The sequence below is a fragment of the Nerophis lumbriciformis genome, linkage group LG04 (genome assembly GCF_033978685.3).
Source record: "Nerophis lumbriciformis linkage group LG04, RoL_Nlum_v2.1, whole genome shotgun sequence".
Lineage (NCBI taxonomy): Eukaryota > Metazoa > Chordata > Actinopteri > Syngnathiformes > Syngnathidae > Nerophis > Nerophis lumbriciformis.
Genome location: NC_084551.2, coordinates 21,391,378 through 21,415,000, shown reverse-complemented (window position 1 = coordinate 21,415,000; position 23,623 = coordinate 21,391,378). Strand labels below are relative to the sequence as shown.

Here is a 23,623-nt window from a genome sequence, read left to right as displayed (position 1 = left end):
TGAGGGCCACCCACGTCACAGTTATGCCGCTTGTAACCGTGAATAATTTATGGTTATAAATGTATAGGGATTCACCTTATGATATCATTTTACAATTGCCTACACATTTAATTACTACATATATTTTTTACAAACACTGTAGAAAAATATATTTCGATTTTGTCACAATTTTACCATAAAATCAAGGTTTTTTTTAGCCATATTACTGTAAATGGAAAGACGATTTTTTTTTTGGCCAATTTTTTTTATACCATAATATTTATTGTCATTTATACAGTGTTCAATTTGATGGATAACTTGCTTTGAAATCATAAGTCAAGCAGATATTTATTATCATTTTATTATTTTAATTTAAAAAAAAAAAAGTTTGAAATGACGGACGGTTATATGTGTTGCATTATTAGATGACAGTGGTGTGCCGTCAGGGCCAGCAAGGCCTTCTCTGCTGGCCTAACATAAATCATGATCATAGATTAATACAAATTAATTTTAATCTACTCTCCATAAAGTACATTACAATTAGGAAGGGAAGAGCCATACCCGGCCAACAGAGAAATCATCGGTTCTCACTTTTTTAACTCGCCAAGAAAAAGTTCAAATATTTTAGTTATTTATTTTTCCACATTTAATATGTTCTTTACAATTACTTTAATTTTGACAGTACCACGTAAGGTATGTTTTAAATGCTGAAGCACGTTCATTTGTGTCGAAATATAGCCTGTTTTGTACACTGTTGAGGTGTTTCAATACCCAGTAGTGCACAAGTGTGTTTCTGTTTACGTGGACCCTGACTTAAACAAGTTGAAAAACTTATTCGGGTGTTACCATTTAGTGGTCAATTGTACGGAATATGTACTGTACTGTACAATCTACTAATACTAGTTTCAATCAATCAATCAATCAATGTATAGCATTTATCCAGCCGTGGTCATGTGGCGACATAAATTATGGTATTTTGAGGGGTATTTATTAAAGTCGGACTAAGTTGGACATCACTGAAGGCCTTAGTGGGAAACGCACGGCCCGCCACTGTTCGATGATATTAAAGTTGAAAGGATATGCAACATGTATTTTTTTTTCTGTCAAAATGGAAATAATGCATTTAGTAATAAAATATGAAGTACTTTATTCACGCATTGATGATGTGGCAGGCTAAATCTGGCCCCCGGGCTTTGAGTTTGACATGAATTTTCCTTTTTAATATTTGCAAATGTTTTATTTTGAAATCCGGATAGAACACATCACACGCTTACATGTCCGGTAACTTGACAGCGCTGTTGAGAAGGCTCAGGAGGAGAATTGTTAGGAAGAGAAGGCTGCGGAGCGACACGTTCACGCTATCGTCGCGTAACTTGCCGCAGATGTTGATCGACTAATAAAAAAAAGTCAAATCGATCGACCAGGAGGAGGAACGCTGCATGACCTTGCTTTGAATGTCACCATAAACCGACAAAAAAGGAGAGAAAAGATCGCCACGGTCAAGGTAATGAGCACCCTCACTGAGATGAGTGTCGCTATTATGTCAAGTGCTGCACCAGGTAATCATGTTAATATTGTAGCGGTGTTTTTAGACCACAATGGATGAAGCAACTGTTCTTAGATCATACATTTGAGGTGAAGGCCGCGTAATGCCTATTTGCGTGGTTTGGTAAAAGTCACGTTGTCTCTATAGGATGTGAAACCGAATGAAATCGCTCTATAATGGAAATATCGGCCATATGCGGTGCATTGTGGGTAATAGTCAAGGCGATGGAGGGTGGATGCTGCAGCGGGCTGTGATGAAGGAGAGAGTGGGGGCTGGCTGGTGGGTGTCACCTTCTTTTTAAGCAACGTTAAATCCACTCCAGAGTTGGTCAATGTTAATAAGGCACCGACTCTACCCCATCTGAGGTAAGCACCATTGCATCTGCTGATAATAGTGGTGGTCGTTTTCTGCCCCCCCACCCCTCCAAAAAAAAAAGTGCTGACACATGCGCCGTGCCTGCACATGCTCCCTGCCATTGTGCGCATCCAAGCCCATATAGAGCATCCATTCTGTGGCCGGGACGCCGTCTCTTATGTGGCTTTCAGACGGCCCACTACCCTAAGATGCATTGTCAAGGGGCAATATGGGTTATACTTGTATAGCGCTTTTCTACCTTCAAGGTACTCAAAGCGCTTTGACACTATTTCCACATTCACCCATTCACACACACATTCACACACTGATGGCGGGAGCTGCCATGCAAGGCCCTAACCACCTCCCATCAGGAGCAAGGGTGAAGTGTCTTGCTCAAGGACACAACGAACGTGACAAGGTTGGTAGAAGGTGGGGATTGAACCAGGAAAGCTCAGGTTGCACGGCCACGCCCCCCCTTCCCCAATACTATGGGAATTAATCTTGGATATACTTTAAAGCAGTAGTCCCCAACCACCGTCCGTGACGCATTTGCTACCGGGCCACAGAAAAACATGAAATAATTTATAAATGACTGCAATTTCTCCGACTTAACTGCGACCTGTCCCACTAGACCAGGGGTCGGCAACCTTTACCACTCAAAGAGCCATTTTGACCCGTTTCACAAAATAAAGAAAACAATGGGAGCCACAAAAACTCTTTTGAAATTTAAAATGAAATAACACTGCATACAAAGTTTTTTTTTTGCTTTGTGCTATGTATAAACCAGGGGTCTCAGACACGTGGCCCCCACCTTATTATATGAAAATTTAATGAGTTTTATATGAATGCCGCTTGACAGCATCACACTTGCCAACCCTCCCAATTTTTCCGGGAGACTCCAGAATATCAGAGCAACTATTCTCTCGAATGTCTGCTGAATTTTACCCAAACGACAATAATAAGGGCGTACTATGATGGCACTGCCTTTAGCGCCCTCTACAACCTGTACATACAGCTTGCCAGCCCAGTCACATGTATGCGGCTTCTGCACACACACATAAGTGACTGCAAGCATACTTGTTCAACAGCCATACAGGTCACACTGAGGGTGCCCGTTTAAACAACTTTAACACTCTTACTAATAAGCGCCACACTGTGAACCCACACCAAACAAGAATGACAAACACATTTCGGGAGAACATCCGCACCGTAACACAACATAAACACAACATAACAAATACCCAGAATCCCATGCATCCCTAACTCTTCCGGGCTACATTATACACCCCCGCTACCACCAAACCCCCCCGGGGCGGGGTTTGGTGGTAGCGGGCAAGTATGCAGCTGAGCTGCATCAGAGTGATCAAAGAGCCGCATGCGGCTCCGGAGCCGCGGGTTGCCGACCCCTTCACTAGACACACCAATAAGCTTGTTTATAGATGTACAATAAAACTCCTCATAGGAAGTTGTTATATTTGTTATGACTGTGTGACATGATTCAATGCACATTAATGAACATATCAAATATAAATGTGACAGATTGTAGCCAAAGGCTGATATCCATCTGCATCTCATTGCAAGGAAACAAGCTCCCACTAATTCAGCGTTATAGTTTCTTGTATTTTCACGCACTTATTTTTGCTGTATTTATCTGGCACAAGTGGAAAGCCGGTCCCTGAAATTGATGCCTACATTAAACTGGTCCGTGGTGCGAAAAAATGTTGGGGACCACTGCTTTAAAGTAGTCAGTGTACTTCCTGTATCACAGTGTAGACTATTCAAATGAAACAACCCAACACAAAGCCATTGCTGTTTGAATAGCATGGCAACACGATTGAGTACCGTATTTTTCGGAGTATAAGTCGCACCGGAGTATAAGTCGCACCTGCTGAAAATGCATAATAAAGAAGGAAAAAAACATATATAAGTCGCACTGGAGTATTAGTCGCATTTTTTGGGGAAATTTATTTGATAAAACCCAACGCCAAGAATAGACATTTGAAAGGCAATTTAAAATAAATAAAGAATAGTGAACAACAGGCTGAATAAGTGTAAGTTATATGACGCATAAATAACGAACTGAGAACGTGCCTGGCATGTTAACGTAACATATTATGGTAAGAGTCATTCAAATAACTATAACATATAGAACATGCTATACGTTTACCAAACAATCTGTCACTCCTAATCGCTAAATCCCATGAAATCTTAAACGTCTAGTCTCTTGCGTGAATGAGCTAAATAATATTATTTGATATTTTACGGTAATGTGTTAATAATTTCACACATAAGTCGCTCCTGAGTATAAGTCGCACCCCCGGGCCAAACTATGAAAAAAACTGCGACTTATAGTCCGAAAAATACGGTAATCAAGGTCATTATCATGTTCTGAGAGTGCATGAGTGCTGCCGGCACTGGAGAGCTGCGGTTCATTGAGGCAAACATGTACTGTGACATATATGAAGCAGAACATGAAACCGGGTCATGGAACCAAGAAGATAAATCACAACAGACATCCCAAATGACGACAAGAGAGTCGTAGAAGAACAGAGGGAATATTCAAGCGGGCGATTTATATATTAAAAAAACTAGTGGAAGATGGCAGTGTGATTCTCTTCTTTAGATTTTTCTTTTAGCGATGTAGACAATGTCCAGAAAACCCACAATGCTTCTTTCTACTTGGCCACATTTGGACAAATGTATGCGTCTGGATAGCAGATTCATTTGAGTTGTTTACCATGTAAGCCCAAATCAAAACTGTTCTCGAGTTGCCAAGCCGGGCATATTTCGCACGAGAAATGCTGCCAAAAATGCATGCCAAAGTGAGGAAGATCATAGCCGCACAATTAAGTAAATTCACTTGCTTGGCGCTGACCAGAACCGTACATGTGTGACAGTCCATTACAATCTCGACTGGGAATTAAAAAGTGCCTGCCTGCAAATGTATTTTTTATCTGAGTTTGATACATGTTGTATTATTTGCACAGCTATGTTATTTATTTTTACGCAGAAATAATATTTTTCAATTTTTTTTAATGTTATGTATTCTGTGCTCCTTAAACAGTTTATTTTCTGTGCTGTTAATACCCATCTTGACTAACTGGGTTAATAAAAATGCCACTGACTGTTTACAGTACAGTTGTCATTCACTTCAATTTCAGTGAATCTCGGTCAAAAGTTAATATCTTTTTTGTATACATTCACCGGAAAATATATCGAGATATATATCGAATATTGAGTTTACGCAAAAATATATCGAGATATACTTTTTCGTCCATATGGCCCAGCCCTACCGCATGGCGGTTTTTCTTTAACGCAATAATGAGCCTGAACACGCCTTCAAGGTGAGTTAAAATGTCTTGCCAAACAAAGTGAAGGTAATGCAGTGGCCAAGTATGTCTCCACACCTGAGCCAATAGTTTAGCACCTGTGGGAAATTGTCATTCCATGGCCAAGAGCAGTGCTACTCACACTAAATGTTGACATTGGTATATTTACCGTTTGTTGTGATCAGCCATTTATAAATTATGAGCCGTGTTTGTGGAAAATTAATCTAGGTGGATATGCAAGCTGTACACTGACTACTCTAAGTTGCATCCAGTGTGGTACTGCCCCTTGAGAAGAAACAATGAAAGGGTTACTGAAATGTTAGTGGTGTACTCAATTTTGTGGGATATAGTTGTGGAATATTATATGCATATTAGTTGTGCTCAACACAATAGTAATAATACAGTGGATTGATTTAAAGGTCAGTCACAAAGCTGTTTTCTTTATATTCAGGTCATCAGACATGGAGATCGTCACACACTTGATTAATGACACCATAGAATTCTACAAGTGGACCTTAACCATCGCAGGTAAATACATTTGTGTGTTTGACATCCACATATATGTTTTGTTTTTGTTTTCTGCTGTCACTGCTACTGCCAGTTACACTCTAAAGACAGCAACAAATCTCAGAGGAGTGGTTCCCATAAGAAACAAAACAGAATACTCTTTCCTAGGGTCTCAGCACTGTCCTTAACACTCCTTCCTTCTTCCCATGCTTAAAAAACAAAGTTATATGTCCCGCTATAAACTCGTGCAAGGGATTAATACGGGATGTATTGGTTGGATCTAACGGGGTTCACTGTGACATTCTCTACACCAACTAGCGGTGGGGAGGCTCGTAACTTAAATTTTTGCTCGCAACCTAAAGCATAACAGATATTCCCTGTGTAGGCTTAACGCTTGAAAAGTGCTCATCGGTCATCAACCTTAGTGTAACACATTGTATGTAGTTAGAGATGTAACGATAAACGGGATTAATGATAACCGCGGTAAAACTCTAGACAGTCAGTATTACAGTCTTAAATAAAAATTATCGGAAAAACGTGATTGATAACCGTACTCTGATAAATTCACAGACTGACTGGTGAAAGAATGAGCCATTAACGTTGTTTCCCATTAAGAAACAACATATCCCAATCTAAACGTGTATAAGCACATTACTGTCTGAGCAACTAAGATATTCATTTGTACACATTGAACCTACAAGCTGTGCTCTCTTATAACATACTTGCCAACCCTCCCGGATTTTCCGGGAGACTCCCGAAATTCAGCGCCTCTCCCGAAAACCTCCCGGGACAAATTTTCTCCCGAAAATCTCCCGAAATTCAGGCGGAGCTGGAGGCCACGCCCCCTCCAGCTCCATGCCGACCTGAGTCCGCTTTCCCACAATATAAAGAACGTCTACAGTAAAGCAGTCCGTCTGCCGTAAACAGCAATGTTGTGACACTCTTAAACAGGACAATACTGCCATCTAGTGCATTTGATGAAAGCACTTTTGTGCGTGCCACACAGCAATGCATAATCAGAGAGGGTGTTCAGCATGGTTAGAAAGATAGTGACAGAGAATAGAACAAGGATGGACAATTCAACCCTTAACTCAACAATGAGTTGAGTGTTATGTGTGTGTATATTAGAGATGCGCGGATAGGCAATTATTTCATCCGCAACCGCATCAGAAAGTCGTCAACCATCCGCCATCCACCCGATGTAACATTTGACCAGAACCGCATCCGCCCGCACCCGCCCGTTGTTATATATCTAATATAGACGATGCAAGGCATTAGTGAGGTTATAAAGCTTTTGCCTGTTAAAGAAAGGAGACTGATCCAATGCAGCACAGACATTCGCGTGCCACACTGTCACGGCCCAGACGCACACCAGTGCGCAATCATATGGGAGCCGCGCTGAGCGCACCTCCAAGCGCGTCTCGCTGCCGGCGACGGCCGGGTATGGGCCCGAGGCTCCAGCGCCATCCATTTTCAGGGCTAGTTGATTCGGCAGGTGGGTTGTTACACACTCCTTAGCGGGTTCCGACTTACATGGCCACCGTCCTGCTGTCTATATCAACCAGGGTGAGCCCCACCCCTTTCGTGAGTGCACTGCGCGCGGAGTGACCCCTGTTACGTGCCCCCGGCAACAGGGGTGGCGGGCAGGTAAGCTGCGCGGGCGGAGCGCGGAGTGAGCCCTGTTACGAGCCCCCGGCCACGGGGGTGGCGGGCAGGTAAGCTGCTTACCTGCTGCGCGTGACGCCGGCCGCGGCGAAGGCGGACGAGGCGGGGTGTCGGTGCGGTGGTGACCCATGACGTGCGTCGGGCCCTTCTCGCGGATCGCCTCAGCTACGGCTCCCGGTGGGGCCCTCTCGGGGGAAGGGGCCTCGGTCCCGGACCCCGGCGAGGCGTCCCTTCTCCGCTCCGTAAAAGTGTCCATCTCTTCTTTTTTTTTTCTTCTGTTGTGGCATATGCTGCAGGTGCCTGCTCGTTTTTCGTATGTGGGTAACAACATTTAACTATGTATATATATTTCCGAATTGGTTTAACTGCCACCCGCCTGAATCTATTTAAAATCTATTTTTTATTTTTTTCAACCGCCCGACCCGACCCGCGGATAAAATCTAATTTTTTAAAATTTCATCCGCCCGATCCGCGGATAATCCGCGGACTCCGCGGTTGTGCCCGCAAACCGCGCATCTCTAGTGTATATGTGTAAATAAATGAACACTGAAATTCAAGTATTTCTTTTATTTATATATATATATATATATATATATATATATATATATATATATATATATAGCTATATATATATATATATATATATATATATATATATATATATATATATATAGCTAGAATTCACTGAAAGCCAATTATTTCTTATATATATATATATATATATATATATATATATATATATATATATATATCCATCCATCCATCCATCCATTTACTACTGCTTATTCCCTTCAGGGTCGCGGGGATATATATATATATATATATATATATATATATATATATGTATATATATATATATATATATATATATATATATATATATGAAATACTTGACTTGGTGAATTCTAGCTGTAAATATACTCCTCCCCTCTTAACCACGCCCCCAACCTATTTAGTTACTTCTTTTTTTCTTCTTTTTTTTTTTTTTAAAGCTCCCATTAATGCCCTTTTAGCCTTCATTTCAGTACTGTTATTGCACTGGAGAATAATACAATCTGTTGATCAACTTGACATGCATTTGCATCACTGAACTCTGCTAAGCAATGTGGTCTACATACAACACACAAAGACAACGATATGTTACAAAGGCCAATTTGTTTCTGGCCAGAACAAATTGACAAAACTATTTTAAATAGCTGCAACATAACGTACATAAGTAACAAACAGCATAATAACAGCATAGATGTAAACCAAGAAAGGCACACACTACATACACAAAGCCTAACCAGGCATTTTCTTTACTGAGCAAAACTCTTTATTGTCGGCATAAACACATCACCAAAACATTAGTAAAAAAAATCATATCTAGCAAAAGTGGTCATTTTCTGCAGTACAAACCAGACCAAAAGCTACTTTGTTATATCAACAGCAGCCACTCGCTCTTTCTCACGTGTGCCAACACTTGCACATATGGCACTTAGCCAGTGATGCGTTTACAGCCACACAAAAAGTCGGACAACTCCAACACCACACATAAAGTGTAATTCCAGGTCGTTACACTATGATTTACCAATCAAATGTGTGCTTATTCTAGTGTCATTTATTAGGAATCTTAATTTATAAATATTAATCATTAAATGCTGTTAGTATATTAAATAAATACTAATAAAAATATATTTTTTACAAACAGGAAGTTACAGGAATGTACACATGATCCCCTGCTTACATCTCATTGTGCAACATGTGAATGTTTTAATGGGAACTAAATGAAAGGGGTACAAACTATTTCCAAAGCAGGACCTCCACCCAGACAAACAATACAAGTACACAGTTCATGAAAAACAATATTTGTTGTTATTGTCATTGTAAGTGGGCCTAAACATTTATATTAGAAATGGAAATGACTGCTGTCATTTGATTATAATAATAAGAGAATGTTGTCTGTCTATCTGTGTTGGCCCTGTGATGAGGTGGGGACTTGTCCAGGGTGTACTCCGCCTTCCGCCCGAATGCAGCTGAGATAGGCTCCTGCGACCCCGAAAGAGACAAGCGGTAGAAAATGGATGGATGGATGGAGATTGAACTTGTTATTTAGTCAGGTTTGGGACAGGTGTGCTGCTGGTGTAGCCACAGTGTGCACGTCTAAAGTTGCTCACATGGGCTCCACTCAATGCTCAGGGAGTTTTTGCGTTTGCTCACACACATGAACAATTAGAGGGAACATTGATTGACAGAGTGTGTACCTTCAGCGGTGAATGATGAGCAGAGGCAGACTTAATCCTTAAGTGGTGGAGGTGAAGTGGCATCAGAGTCTCTATCTCTCTTTACTAGCTTCGTCGAAGCATGTTGCTTATGTAGCTTGTTTCAGCAGATTTGAATTGCTGTTTTGGGCAGCAGATGGGATCTTTGATCCAAAGCACAATTTACATTTAACTAAAATGTTCTTTTCTTTGTGCTCGACAAAAGAAAAGTAGTGAAAATATCTCCATGTTAGCAAACTCGACTTCTGGCTCCGCCATGATCAGACACGCCCCTCTCCTCCCTCTCCCTCTCCTCCCTCCCCACACTCACACACACCCACACCCACACAGAGCGCATGTCTCTCTCTCTTCTCCGGCTTGTGACACAAGAAGAATCAGAACGATGACACAGCAGCGCTCCGATAAAACACACTTTATACTACATAAAAAGTAACGTAAAATAACGCAGTAACGCATCATGTAGTAACGGTAACTGAGTTACTGAATATAAAGAATAACGCGTTAGATTACTAGTTACTGCCGAAACTAACGGCGTTACAGTAACGCGTTACTTTGTAACGCGTTAGTCCCAACACTGTATATACAGCAGTGACGTGCGGTCACTAGAGGCAGGTGAGGCAGGGCCTCACCTGCCATCATGGAAAGAAAAAAAATGTAAAAAGAAAACAAATGAATTAAATTGTTATATGTTTTCAGTGATTATACTATAAAGGTATTTTCCATTCACCAGTTTTCGATTATTTTTATTCAAAATCGCTGAATTTTCACATTTGCCGTTCAAATACTGAAAAGAGACGGTGCGGTGATCAGCAGCCAGTTGAGGCACGTCACTCAGTTGTGCCTCAACATGGATTGCGGACTCGGCTAACTGCTGGCCTGCTGTGCAGTGAGACCGTATTGCTATATGAACTATATTATACATTTCCATAGTTTAGTTAGCTGAGGTATATAATGTACAGTGTATTTTGTCAACAACTGTATGTGTGTAAAGTATTTCTTGTGCTGAGCGATCATAAAACTGCTGCGAAGACGCACTGTGTGAGGCTCGCAGTAATCCCGCCTCCTGGTGCCGGTTAATGCACCCCCGCGCAGAGTGCACCCCCCGACGGGAGCGCCACACCAACCAAAGCCCACACCCAAACCCTCCACGTGCAAGACCGAATCCACCCAAAAAAAAGTCACTTAACAAGAAGCCAAAAAGTGCAAAGCCGTGAACGACTGCAGGGACACAACATTAGGTACACCTGCAGACTGCAGCACGGATTTCCTATTTCATTCATTCACAACTCCTCCAACACGAACACCACTGTTCCCGCACTTATAAGTAAAGGTAAGACCATAATAAGGTTTTTTTTAATTAAATGTGCTTTTTTGTGTGCTACAGTTTGTATGTGTAAAGTTAAAGTTAAGTTAAAGTACCAATGATTGTCACACACACACTAGGTGTGGTGAAATTTGCCCTCTGCATTTGACCCATCCTCTTCTTCACCCTCTGGGAGGTGAGGGGAGCAGTGGGCAGCAGCGGCGCCGCGCCCGGGAATCATTTTTGGTGATTTAACCCCCAATTCCAACCCTTGATGCTGAGTGCCAAGCAGGGAAGAATGCTGGTATGAGCTTTTAAACACAACCCGTTAACTGCTGCCAATCAAATGGTGAATAAGATACTCTTTAGGGTTCATATGTTTATAAATCTGACTGTGATGAAGTCAGTGCCTCACCAGCCATCAACCTCACCGCACGTCACTGATATACAGTGTATAATATATACTGATATATTATATACTGTGGGTGGGCAAGATTGTCCATAATGGCGAGCAGTTCGTCCAGTGTACTCCTGTCCCTCACTGACACAAACGCCTCTGCGTGCCAATAGTTTAAGTCCCTTTTGCTGGTGCTGCTCCCCCAACAAACCACTGCAAAGTACTGGCCACAACAGAGTGAAAAAAGATCTCCAACAGCTTGCTGCACAAATTAAAGTACCTAAGCTTCCTCAGCAAAAAGAGTCTGCTCATGCCCTTCTTGTAGACAGCTTTGCCGTTGTTCTTCCAGTCCAGTCTGCTGTTCAAGTGGACTCCCAGGTACTTGCACTGATAACCATAATTTAAAATGTTCATATTTTTACTACCCTAGATGTAATGATAGCTTTGTGGCAGTCAGTGGAGAACCATTGAGGCTGATCGTTAGCTGTGATTTTTGTTGTTAAATGACAGCCACATCCCTGTCAATGTAAACAAGAAAGTGATGATACGGGTGTTGCAGGCCCTAGCAGTGACACATTTGATTCATTACACAGTTGAAGTGCGTATTAAAGCGCTGCTCTGTAAAAATGTGATTGTCAAAAATAACAATTTTGTTGCAGGGCTGCGCATAATGCGTGGGTACTTGTTGCTCATTTACATCGCAACATCCTGGATGGTCCGCTAAATTTTGACACATATAGTAAAGCATGATTGTCACTACTTTGAATATGACAACAATCCAATGAAAGAGTACACCCATAGAACAAAACACCCACAGTTAATCATTTGATGCTTGCTGTCCTGAGGACTTGTGAAGAACACCGAGATCTCAGGTCTTGCATGAAGGTCCTATGTGATGTTACACATGACAGTGTTTCAATCTTAGTTCTGTGCAACCTTTGGCACATTCTTTTCTCCAAAATTTTAGTTGGAATTCCAATTAAAAACTGTAGTCTGCAGCTCAATACTTAAATTAGGCCATAACCGTGTTTCTGCAGGTCATTAATGGCCATGTAACATCTGTCCAACAGACAAACGAGTGGAGAAATGGCCGCTAATGGACAACCCCCTGCCCACGTTGGCCATCAGTACATCTTACCTGCTGTTCCTCTGGCTGGGCCCCAAATACATGAAAAACAGGGAGCCTTTCCAGCTCCGCAAAACCCTCATTGTCTACAACTTCAGCATGGTCTTCCTTAATTTCTTCATCTTCAAAGAGGTAATGGGTCCAGGGCTTCCTCCCATTGTGCGCACTAACGTCATCATCCCCTTCAGTCCTGTGTTGGATGAATCTTATTTGAGTCTGTCCATCTGGATGTTGTGTCGTCATCCAGCAGAAATGTACTCAACGTATTCACCTGTTTTTTCAGCTGTTTATGGCAGCCCGGGCGGCGAGATACAGTTACATCTGTCAATCAGTGGACTACTCGGATGACCCCAATGAAGTCAGGGTGAGTGCAAGAAGCAACTGAATTGTATGGGACCGATGTACTAAAGGTTTGCGCAATTAAATCATGTGCAAACTTGATAGTGCACGCAAAGCTGATGTACTAAGCTCATACGCAGAGGATTGCGTCTCTTAAGTGAGCAGAATAGAGAGTGCAATCTATTTAGCGTGCCTGATTGTTAGAACGCCCACAATACTGGGAGGAGGAGATGCAAATATAATCATTTAGCGCTTACAGTATGATTTATCAAGTTAAAAACTGTTTTGCGCCTATATTAAGTACGTTTGGCATGTGAACGCTAACTGGCTGTGAGAAAGGAGGCGATCATCTTGCAAAGACAGACTATGGACAGAGAATGCTCTGTCCTTCATATGTCTGTCAGCATATTAGGACTTTTATAAATATAAATTAGCAGACATAGTGTCTATTCAGCAAATTCCTTTAAGAATTGTGTAGCTGATGGTTAACTTAACGGGGACCATTTAGGTAAAACCAACTTTTGTTACCTATTAGTGTCTGTTTTTGTGTATTTGTTGTCTCAAAAATTTGAAATCAAACCATGGAGGCATGGTAGTTATATTTATAAACCAATCTGGCCTTCCTTCATAGTTCCTCAAAACGAGCTGTTTTGAATTTGAGTATCTAGTGAAGTATTTGTCGGCAGTTACATCAGCTGATAGCTCCATATATGGTAAAGTTTTACCCGAAAATCTTAGCGCCAGTCCGCCATTGTAGTCCAACAATGTAGTCAATAGGTTCCTTCCTTTTCTCTATCCTCTCGTTGTGGGGCAGACTGGCTCGTACATGCACATGCATCCTACGCTGTTGCCATTTCTAATACAAATTAGAGTACAGTTCAAACTTATAACCGTCAATAAACTTCAAATAGAAGAGCTAAAAACTTCAACATGGCTGACGGGGAGAAGACACAGTCAAAGTGGAGCCCACAAAATGGTGCATGCTGAAGAGACGGTCAGAAAGCAGCTGGAATATGATCCGTCAAACATATTCTATGCAACATTTTGACAAAGAACCACCATTACATGTTATGTAGACCACAAGGAAGTGTTTTAAATGTAGAACAAAATCATAATATGACCCCTCTAAAGGGGAATTGCACTTTTTTTGTAATATTGCCTCTTGTTCACAACCATTATGAAACCCATGAAGATGGATGGATTAAAAAAAATGCATTCTAACTAGGGATGTCCGATAATGGCTTTTTGCCGATATCCGATATCCCGATATAGACCAAACCCTTAATTACCAATACCGAAATCAACCGATACCGATATCAACCGATACCGATATATACAGTCGTGGAATTAACACATTATTATGCCTAATTTGGACAACCAGGTATGGTGAAGATAAAGTCCTTTTTTTAAAAATAAAATAAAATAAAATAGGATAAATAAATTAAAAACATTTTCTTGAATAAAAAAGAAAGTAAAACAATATAAAAACAGTTACATAGAAACTAGTAATTAATGAAAATGAGTAAAATTAACTGTTAAAGGTTAGTACTATTAGTGGACCAGCAGCACGCACAATCATGTGTGCTTCCGGACTGTATCCCTTGCAGACTGTATTGATATATATTGACATATAATGTAGGAACCAGAATATTAATAACAGAAAGAAACAACCTTTTTGTGTGAATGAGTGTGAATGCGTGGAAATGAGGGAGGAATGTTTTTTGGGTTAGTGTACTAAATGTAAGTGTATCTTGTGTTTTTTATGTTGATTTAATAAAAAAACAAAAACAAAAAAAAACGATACCGATAATAAAAAACGATACCGATAATTTCCGATATTACATTTTAAAGCATTTATCAGCCGATAATATCGGCAGGCCGATATTATCGGGCATCTCTGATTCTAACTTGTAAATAAATGTCTGCTTACAGCGGAGCCAATGAGAGGTCCTCTATTGGGCCCATAAAATCCAATAAATAACCAGTCAAAAATCGCCAACAATACTCCATTTACATTTCGTGACTTGAATATTAACCAAGTAATAGTGATATTGTTATTATAAGCGCTAACGCAGACAAACTATTTATAGCGTTGCTGTGATAACAAGCTTGTGTACAATTTCCACATGATCGACTGGCGAGGTGTTTCCTCGCTTCCTTGCTCCCTGGAAGTTCATTGTAGATCATAAATCATGCCTCTCACCTGGAAAGTAGTTGGCTGAGGATGTACTCCTATAAGTTGGTACACTTTGGCAGCCATTTAGGACCGGAACTGGTGAGGACGACACGAAAAGACGCTTGGTCCCAGAGCGCACCTTCAGCGTGCTACAAATAGCTTCTGTTGTGTAGACCCCACTTCTACGGTATATTGCCCGGAAAAGGTGGTGTGTGCTGCATATTCCAAAACATAACAGGTTGATCAGTGGAGCATATGATTTCATGAATGTGAAGGGAAATGAGTGTCTTTTTGGTCCTATTTGAATACATGCAAAAACCCCACTTTTTTACTTGTTATCAATTGTACATTGATAGTCTTACTAAGATCACCTGTATCACACGCAAGAGTACATAGGCCCTATGTGATGTTACACAATGTATCGAACAAGTTCAGATAATGTCACTTAAGTCTGCTTCATAGTTAGTACATCCGGTATCTCGGTTAAGTTCTCTATGAGTGGTGGCAAGTTCTCTCGATGCTTGTATTGGCAGCTGGAATAGGCTCCAGCTCACCTGTGACCCTAATGAGGCAAGCAGTATGGAAAATGGATGAATGGATGTGCAAGACTTTCAACAAGTAAAAGTGGTTGTAACTGACTACTAAAAATAACAATATTTTAGAAACTCAATCCACTGTTCTTAGTTTTGACTCTATTGGACTACTATTGGACTCCTATCAGAAAGGGTCAAGAAGTGGTGTCGTATTACAATTTCCTGCTCCTTTATGTTGTCTGGTTCCATGACGTTATTTACACACCTGAAACCAAAGACACCAAGGGTCAGCTGGTCTCAGGTGATCTGGCTGTTAAGACTAAAGTTAAGACAGCATACATGTCATAAAGCATACGCTATAGAGGTATTAGGGAAACCTAGATCAAAATGGTGATTCTACTCAATACTGAGCAAAAGGTCTGAATACTTATGACCATGTGATATTTGAGTTGTTCTGTTCTTTTTTAACAAATTTGCAAACATTTCTACATTTAATTTTTTTCTGTTAAGATGGGGTGCTGAGTGTACATTATTGAGAAATAAAATGAACTTATTTGATTTTAGCAAATGGCTTGGAAGACAAGAGTCCAAAATGTCAGGGTTCAGTGCAAACTCACCTGCCGAGAACAATCCTTGAGTGAATAATTAAATGATGATTGAAAAGTGTCTCAAAATGTTTGTCAAATTACAAACATACACTTTAAGTAAAGTTTTGTTGTACTTGTGCAATGACAATAAAGACCTACCTACCATAAATATAAAGAATGTATCTGCACTATACCCCCGTCTTCAGGTTGCAGGAGCGTTGTGGTGGTATTTCGTCTCCAAAGGCTTCGAGTACCTGGACACTGTATTCTTTATTCTGAGGAAAAAGTTCAACCAGGTCACTTTCCTGCACGTCTACCATCACTGCACCATGTTCACGCTCTGGTGGATCGGCATCAAATGGGTGGCAGGAGGACAGTGTGAGTGGCTCATGTTACAAGACACCTCATTTTGCCCTGTCTTTCTCGCCACAATATTTACTCATTTATATTTTTGATAATTCTTTCTTGATTAAAAGAAAAAAAAAGTCATATCTAATGTCTGTATATTGGTTTTGCTTACAAAATTGCAGTCTGGCACTATAGAATACACAGTCAGGGACCAAACTAATATCAATTGTTTGATTCCCCTCAGCCTTCTTTGGTGCACACATGAACGCAGCAATCCACGTCTTAATGTACCTTTACTATGGCCTGGCTTCCTGTGGTCCCAAGATTCAAAAGTATCTGTGGTGGAAGAAGTACCTGACCATCATCCAGATGGTAAATCAATTACTATTTTTACCTCAACCAAAGAAGTCTTCTGTTGTATGTGCGCATGCTTGCAAGATGATACAAAAGCAAGGTAGCTCATTCTCACAAAGGTTTGTGCAGAATTGATAAATGGTTTTACATTTTGGGTTAGATCATGTACCTTTTGTTCCACTTTGATTGATGTTGATAACACATCAGCCTTTGTTTATATCTGTGTTGAGCTTGTTAGTAAGCCCTAGCCACTTTTAATTAGGGCCTCTGCACATTTTTCACGATCAAATTTAAATACTTTTAAGACCTAGTTAAGACCTCTAAATGGACAAATTAAAACTATATCTTGAATGCACACATATAGGGAACAACAGAATGCCTTAGCCAATTGTGCAAACTGCTTGGACAAAGCAAGTCTTGTGTTTTGGGCCTGCAGTTGCCCCCTGCACCTCAAATGAAAGGAAAATGGGACCAGAAAAATAGAGGGCAAAGAAATAAGGCACTGATTGGTCAAGGCAAAAAAAAAAATTGCTTAACCAAAAACTGATTTATTCGCTGGCGAGGATTACTATGATTGATGTATGGCTATTTTCAGCTCATTCATTTGTCTCATTGTGTTTTGGGTCTTTAAAACCCATGTCAGTTAGCCTCATAGCAAACAAAAAAAGGTGCACAGAAATGTCCTATTTTTTATTTTAATACAGTTAAAAAATGTAATGCGCATTTTATTCTTCTTATTTGTAATATTGTTTCTCTATCAGTAAAAAGGGATTTAACCTGGAAGATATTCAGAGCCTGCATAGTTTTATAAATTCTTATGATAATGGTCAATTCTAAATCTCATTGTCAAAGCATGAAGATATGGCACTACCCAATGAAAACACAAGCCAAATAATAACAAAAAAATGTACACAGTATTTCAGAATTATTTGTGTAAATTTTAAATATTGAGATCCAATCTAAATGCTGTCAGCGATTGTTTTCCAAGTTACCACCGGTTGACTTCTAAAAAGTACATAGTATAATAAGCCAGTCTTTGAGAGGTAAGGCAAAGAACACCGTTGTTCTGACGAGATGTGTGAGTGACGAGTGTGTTTGGGGGATTACTGAGTTGACAGGGCGGGTGGGATAACCAGGAAATTGGGGTAGAGAAAGCAAAACACTACCTACCACACAGACAGAAAAGCAAACCCAAATAAGCAACCACAGGTTGCAAAGCAACCCCCCGACATAATTTGAATGCAACTTTGAAACCATATTGAGCCGTTTCCGGCAATCAGTTATTTACATTTTCCCTCAATATGTTACTGTCATTACCCGACCGGGACTGGAAGACCCAATCAGTGACACATGCGCAAGGTGTACGTCACTTCCTGTCAACTTGTTCTGTTCGTTCACTTTTTTCATGGTTTCTTTTTTTTGTAGTCTTTATTTCAATAGCAATGTCATATTCACAATACTGATCATTTAAAAGTATACATTTTGTTAGGTCACAGATATACTGTAGATTTAGATAACAGCAAGTGTTGTTTTAAAAAAAATCCACATTTAAAAAATAAATTACGCAATGGGAGTCAGCTGAGATAGGCTGCAGCACCTCCCGACCCCGTAAGGGACAAGCGGTAGAAAATGGATGGATGGATGGAGTCAGTGGCGCCCCCATGCGTCATTCTTTGCAATGACAGAAGAGTGAAAGGAGTTGAATTTGTGGCGATAATACTCCCTGATTTTTCTAACCGTTTTTCATTTGTATATTCTTTTACTACTACCGGTAGGTAACATATTATTTTTATACAAAACATTGATAAAACAGCACGAGACATCGCAGAGGCTCCATTGTAAAATGTATTCTTAAAAGTAAGCAATCTTTGCACATGCGCGGACCGATCGAGGTCGTGGCAGTTACGTACAACTAATAAAATTGCGGTTAAGAAAATACAAGAATACGGATGGAGACACATTACTACCTCGGTCCAACATCAAATTTTTGACATGCTTTTCGACATTCCGAGTAAGACTTTTTAAGGCTTTGATAACCAAAAGTTATTTTCAAAAGTTAAAAAAAAATGTTATTGATCCGCGGGGACCCTGTTAATGTTGCCACATGCACCCCCACTCGACTAAGTTGGACGTTCATTTTGTGTAACCCTGCCAACAGACATGGTTTTGTCCGTGTTTTCGCAGGACACTTTTATTTATTTATTTATTTATTTATTTATTCGCACAATATAAACAGTACAAAAGGTAACATTGTAAAAACAAAAAGAAAGTTAATGAGTAATGAGAAATACGTAATAAGAAATAAGAAATAAGTGCAGGTGAGAAAAGAAACCCAAAGCAGTAATTTAACAAACAATATGAAAAAATAAGATAACAAGTAGTCTACATTGTGTGCACTGAGTCTAGGTGTGTGTGAGGGTGTGTGTACCGGTATGTGTGTGTGCGTGTGAGGAAGTACAGGGATACATTATAAGGTAGCAACAGACGGAGAATGTTGATTCATCAGGCTAGCCCTTAATCTATGTTTAAAGTTAGTGAGTGAAGATGAGGAGTTTGCAATACATAGGTGAGTATTCCAGAGGACCTCTGTGTTTGATGGAAAACTGGCTAAGAGTGACATGGCTAAAGATAGCACAGAGATTGTCAGTTTGTCTAGTATTATGATAATGAACTTCGAATTGGTCTTAAAATAATCTTTGAAAGGTGTAGGTGACTGCATCACTTCAAAGACGTAGTGCAAGCTGATGTTTTATGTGTGCGTGTGTATCCTAGGTCCAGTTTCACGTCACTATTGGCCACACCGCCCTGTCCCTTTACGTCAACTGCGACTTCCCCCACTGGATGCACTACTCCCTCATCTGCTACGCCATCACCTTCATCATCCTCTTCGGCAACTTCTATTACCAGACCTACCGCCGCCAGCAGCCCAGGCGTGACACCTCCTTTTCCAAAGCTAGCAAGGCCATCTCTAACGGGGCCTTCAATGGACTCAGCAAGGCCGCCAATGGTGCAGTGGCGGCGGGAAGTAAAGACGACAAAGCCCAGGAAAACAGCGCCAGGAGAAAGAGGAAAGGAAGAGCAAAAAGAGATTAGATGACGAAGGGTAAGGTTGACATGCTTTGATTTATTGGATTTTAGTAGAAGAGGAAGGATGGATGAGGTCGATCGAGTATGATGTATTTATTTAAAGCCATGATCTGAGTTGATGTACATATATGATGAGACCAACTGGTGTTTGAGAGAGCATCACACAGAGGTCACTCGGTTCACAAAAAGGGCCAATCTAAGAATTACTGCTCTTAATTGAGTTGCCAAGTGGTGTAGATCAGCTGAGAAATTAACATCAAATTCTCCAGATATTGCTGGGAATCAAAAGATTTACTGAGACAGGAACACACATACTGTAAGCCAGTGTTTCCCAACCTTTACTGAGCCAAAGCCCACATTTTACAGGAGAAAAATAGACCAAAAATGGCATTAAAATGGCAACAGATATCGGCTACACAGGAAGCGGAAGCGCATTTGGCCTATTACGATACTCGCTGGACTAGCTAGATGAACACAAATACATTATTTGCAGTAAAAATATAGTAACTACCAATCCAGTGAAATAAAGCAATTTGCCGCGGCGCCCCTGATGATCTCGGTGCGGGGTTGCACAGTGGTTGGGAATCACTGCCGTAAACGAATAATCACGTCTGTTTAATTTCAAACTGGCTCATCCACATGTATAAAGCTGATCTTCTTGTTGTTTGTCAGTCATACAGGTGAGATGCTGTATGATAATCCTGGAGCAACAACAACCGCTCTTTACACAACATATTTGTCAGTCCCTCCAGAAATTCTCGCGCCAATTCACGCAAATGATGCGCGGCCTGGAATTTTTGTCCAAAATTAGCAACTTCCCCCGCCCATTTTAGCCAATAAGTGTCATTTTGGCCAATAGAATTTGTCTCTGAGTGGTACGTCAACTGTCTTATCAAAACGTATGTTTGTTTCTTGTGTAGACGAAGCTGGAACAGCAACGTGTAACAATATTTTAACTCTTTATTGCTCTAACATAGTACTTCTCAAATAGTGGGGCGGAGAACATGCTTTTTTTGCCGTACCAGAATATGATGAAGCGTATGGAGCACTTGGCTTCACTGTAACCACGGTGGGAGAGGAGGAACGACCGGTGTGTTGTTTCCTTTAATGTTAATACGCTTACCATGTTATGCAGAGGTATAGTTATAACAATTTTATAGACAAATTATACTAGTTATACTCGCGGTGGAGAGTGGTGGGGGCGCAAAATATTTTCTTCTTCCAAAGGGGAGCGTAACAGAAAATAATTGAGAAACACTAACCAAATTATTGTTGTCCACCCGCATAGCTAAGATCTAATTACAACTCCTGTTTACTGTGCTAAGGCAATGTAGTGTATACTGTAAGCATTTTCTTCATAGTTTACATGTATTAGCTAAAGGTTTATTTATCCAGGGTAGGACAATGAAGAACAGATTTTAATTTGAAAAAATGACCGAGCAAAGAGGTAGCCTTTACATGTTAGAGATGTTGAAGTGTGACAATAACACAAGACAAACACTTTTCAAGCGTAAAACATTGAGAGGGTGACAGAGCAGACAGCGGCCAGTAATGAAGCCTTTGGTGGTGTTTATTTATTTACCGGTATGTATTTTATTCATGTTTCTTACTCTCATTATTAGTTATACTTAGTTAAAACAGTACAGTAATTTGACAATGAGCTCTGAGTGTTTGCTTTTACTACCATCTAGTGTACTTGTAAGTCTGTGCGGTATAAAACAGGTAAAGCATCAATAAAGTATTTGTTTTCCAATTTTTGTAGAAATAATGTACTTTTTTGAGTTAAAGTTACAAGGAACACTTAACATTGATTATAGATTCATTAAAATCAAAGGTTGATTCAATATTATTGAAAAAATACAGCTCAAAACAACGTAACTTTCTATAAAAGCTGCAGAGAATTCATGCATTTTAGGCCACAACAATCACAAAAAAATCCTGAAAAATCCTGGAGGGACTGATTTATGTTTTCAATGTGCTGTATGTCATCTCAATGTTTGTCTTTGTAATGATTCACTTAGTAGTAAAGATGAAGGAAATCAGTATAAAGTGGCGAGTTGTAAGTGACAATAGGAATCATTTCTAATCCTTTTGGACTTGGATGTGATTGTTCCGGTAAATATGGACAGGTCACAAATTGATATAACAGTGTAATATATTCTATTTCTGTATGCACTCTAGGTTTTGTATGTCTCTACTTGTGTGTCATGTGGCAATGTGGACCTGATATGTCATTCTCCAAATACCCCCATATGTCGACTGTAAAAGATGTTTGTGCCTGTCTTTTTCTATTTCAATGAACATGATATTGTCCGAGGTCATCACTCGCCTCACACCCTGGTGAAAATGTGTGCTCAACCAAACTGTTATTGTTTTTAAATGTATGCAAAGCTAGCTCACAATTTATTTTTAATCAACTCTTAAATTTTTCCTTTTCTTATTTTTTTGTTTACAAGCTTTGTCTATGTCTCGTGCTGCCTTGAATGTAAAACGCCATGGAACTAATAACTGATTGAAAAAATAATTGATATAAAACAAACAGGGCTGTTGAACTGCTACTGTGTACAACTGCTTTGCCTGTAGTATATGAAATGTAAATCCATGTAATTATCCGATTTTTCACCCACAGCTGCATTTGTTTTTTTTATTGGTTGTTTTGATATATTTTTGCTTGATAAACGCTTATCTTTTTTATGATCTCTCTGAGAATGCTTGTCGTGGATTTGTGTTGTACATATTACATTGTGATCTTTTGTACTCTAGCATTTAAGAACGCTCCCGGCTTGTTGGCTTGGACATGTAAATGTCCACATTGCTTATGTGTGATTTTTTAAAAATATATTGTAAAATTGAACTCTCTTAAAATTAAACTAAATGCCTGAATAAAGTTTGACTTCATTTTTTTTTTTTTTTACAATGCATTTTATCATGTAATAAATGCATACCAACCTATTTAGAACATTAAGAAACTAATACAGTACATTATAGCCACATACTCATGGGACACTAGGGGGCGTCCTTACCCACAATTTGTATTCATTGTTTGAATTACGGAATTACTTCTCAAAATCAACAATTCAAATACAATCACAGTACAATATTTCAAATCAAGTGTTTTTATTCCATACAAAATGGTTACCTTTGTGAATAGTTTTGCAGAGTCTTACTATACTGTACATGTTTTAACCCTCTAAGTATACAATTTACTTTTTTTTAATAACTGTTCAAGGTGATTCTAGGAGACAATAGAAGCAACACCTCTAAAATATTAATGTTTAAAAGACGCTGGTCAATCCCTGTAAAATTCTCCATCCACTTTGACAGCATTTTAACAAAGGTTTCCATGGTAACTATACACAGCAGCTGCTGAACCCTCCCACACCCTCACCCTGCCAACTCCTCCCATGACCACTCTTTCAGCCCCTTCCCCCCAATGTTTCATTGAACCAGCTGAGGTCTGCTTGTGTATGTACGTGTGTGTGTGTGTGTGTGTGTGGGGAATGGGGGGTGAGGTTACAGTACGTGTGGTAACATGGGTGTTTTAAGATGTACCCAGCAGATATAATGAGTGGGAGGTATCCTTCAGCAGTGTTACAGCATTAGATTGTATGTTTTTCTTCAACTTTGGTTCATAGTGCCAGCTTTGTAACAATTTGACCACTGCACCCAACCCATCAAAGCAGTAAACACTAAGAACATCCATCCATCCATCCATCCATTTTCTACCGCTTG

General features: G+C 40.0%; 2 protein-coding genes across 8 annotated transcripts in view; one reads left to right on the top strand and one right to left on the bottom strand.

The window, feature by feature from the left end:
- prelid3a (PRELI domain containing 3A) overlaps window positions 1–23,623 on the bottom strand; it is a 48,694-nt gene that overhangs the window by 18,938 nt on the left and 6,133 nt on the right. Inside the window, exon 1 of one of the 6 annotated variants that reach the window (XM_061950643.1) lies at window positions 16,266–16,313. The exons of 4 other annotated variants lie outside the window; for them this stretch is intronic. The gene's annotated coding sequence lies outside the window, so the exon portion shown is untranslated. Of the gene's footprint in view, window positions 1–16,265; window positions 16,314–23,623 lie in introns of those variants that run through there. One more of the 6 variants, XM_061950635.1, reaches the window with a different exon arrangement.
- Window positions 1,278–23,069, top strand: elovl4a (ELOVL fatty acid elongase 4a). 2 transcript variants are annotated; one of them, XM_061950564.1, is made up of 7 exons: window positions 1,278–1,483; window positions 5,660–5,736; window positions 12,412–12,599; window positions 12,751–12,831; window positions 16,309–16,480; window positions 16,695–16,822; window positions 19,577–23,068. In XM_061950564.1, exons 2-7 carry the CDS (start codon window positions 5,670–5,672, stop codon window positions 19,895–19,897), a joined length of 957 nt encoding a protein of 318 aa, XP_061806548.1. In that variant the 5' UTR covers window positions 1,278–1,483; window positions 5,660–5,669; the 3' UTR covers window positions 19,898–23,068. The 2 variants fall into 2 exon arrangements, with proteins under 2 accessions (XP_061806548.1, XP_061806556.1); XM_061950572.1 differs by lacking the exon at window positions 1,278–1,483 and having other exon boundaries at window positions 5,662–5,736; window positions 19,577–23,069.

What these genes read in the sequence shown, in the direction of transcription:
- elovl4a (XM_061950572.1), top strand. Translation starts at nt 5,670, where the DNA reads ATGGAGATCGTCACACACTTGATTAATGACACCATAGAATTCTACAAG. An exon ending in GTGGACCTTAACCATCGCAG is followed by an intron (nt 5,737 to 12,411) that starts GTAAATACATTT and finishes TCTGTCCAACAG; the next exon opens with ACAAACGAGTGGAGAAATGG. An exon ending in ATTTCTTCATCTTCAAAGAG is followed by an intron (nt 12,600 to 12,750) that starts GTAATGGGTCCA and finishes CTGTTTTTTCAG; the next exon opens with CTGTTTATGGCAGCCCGGGC.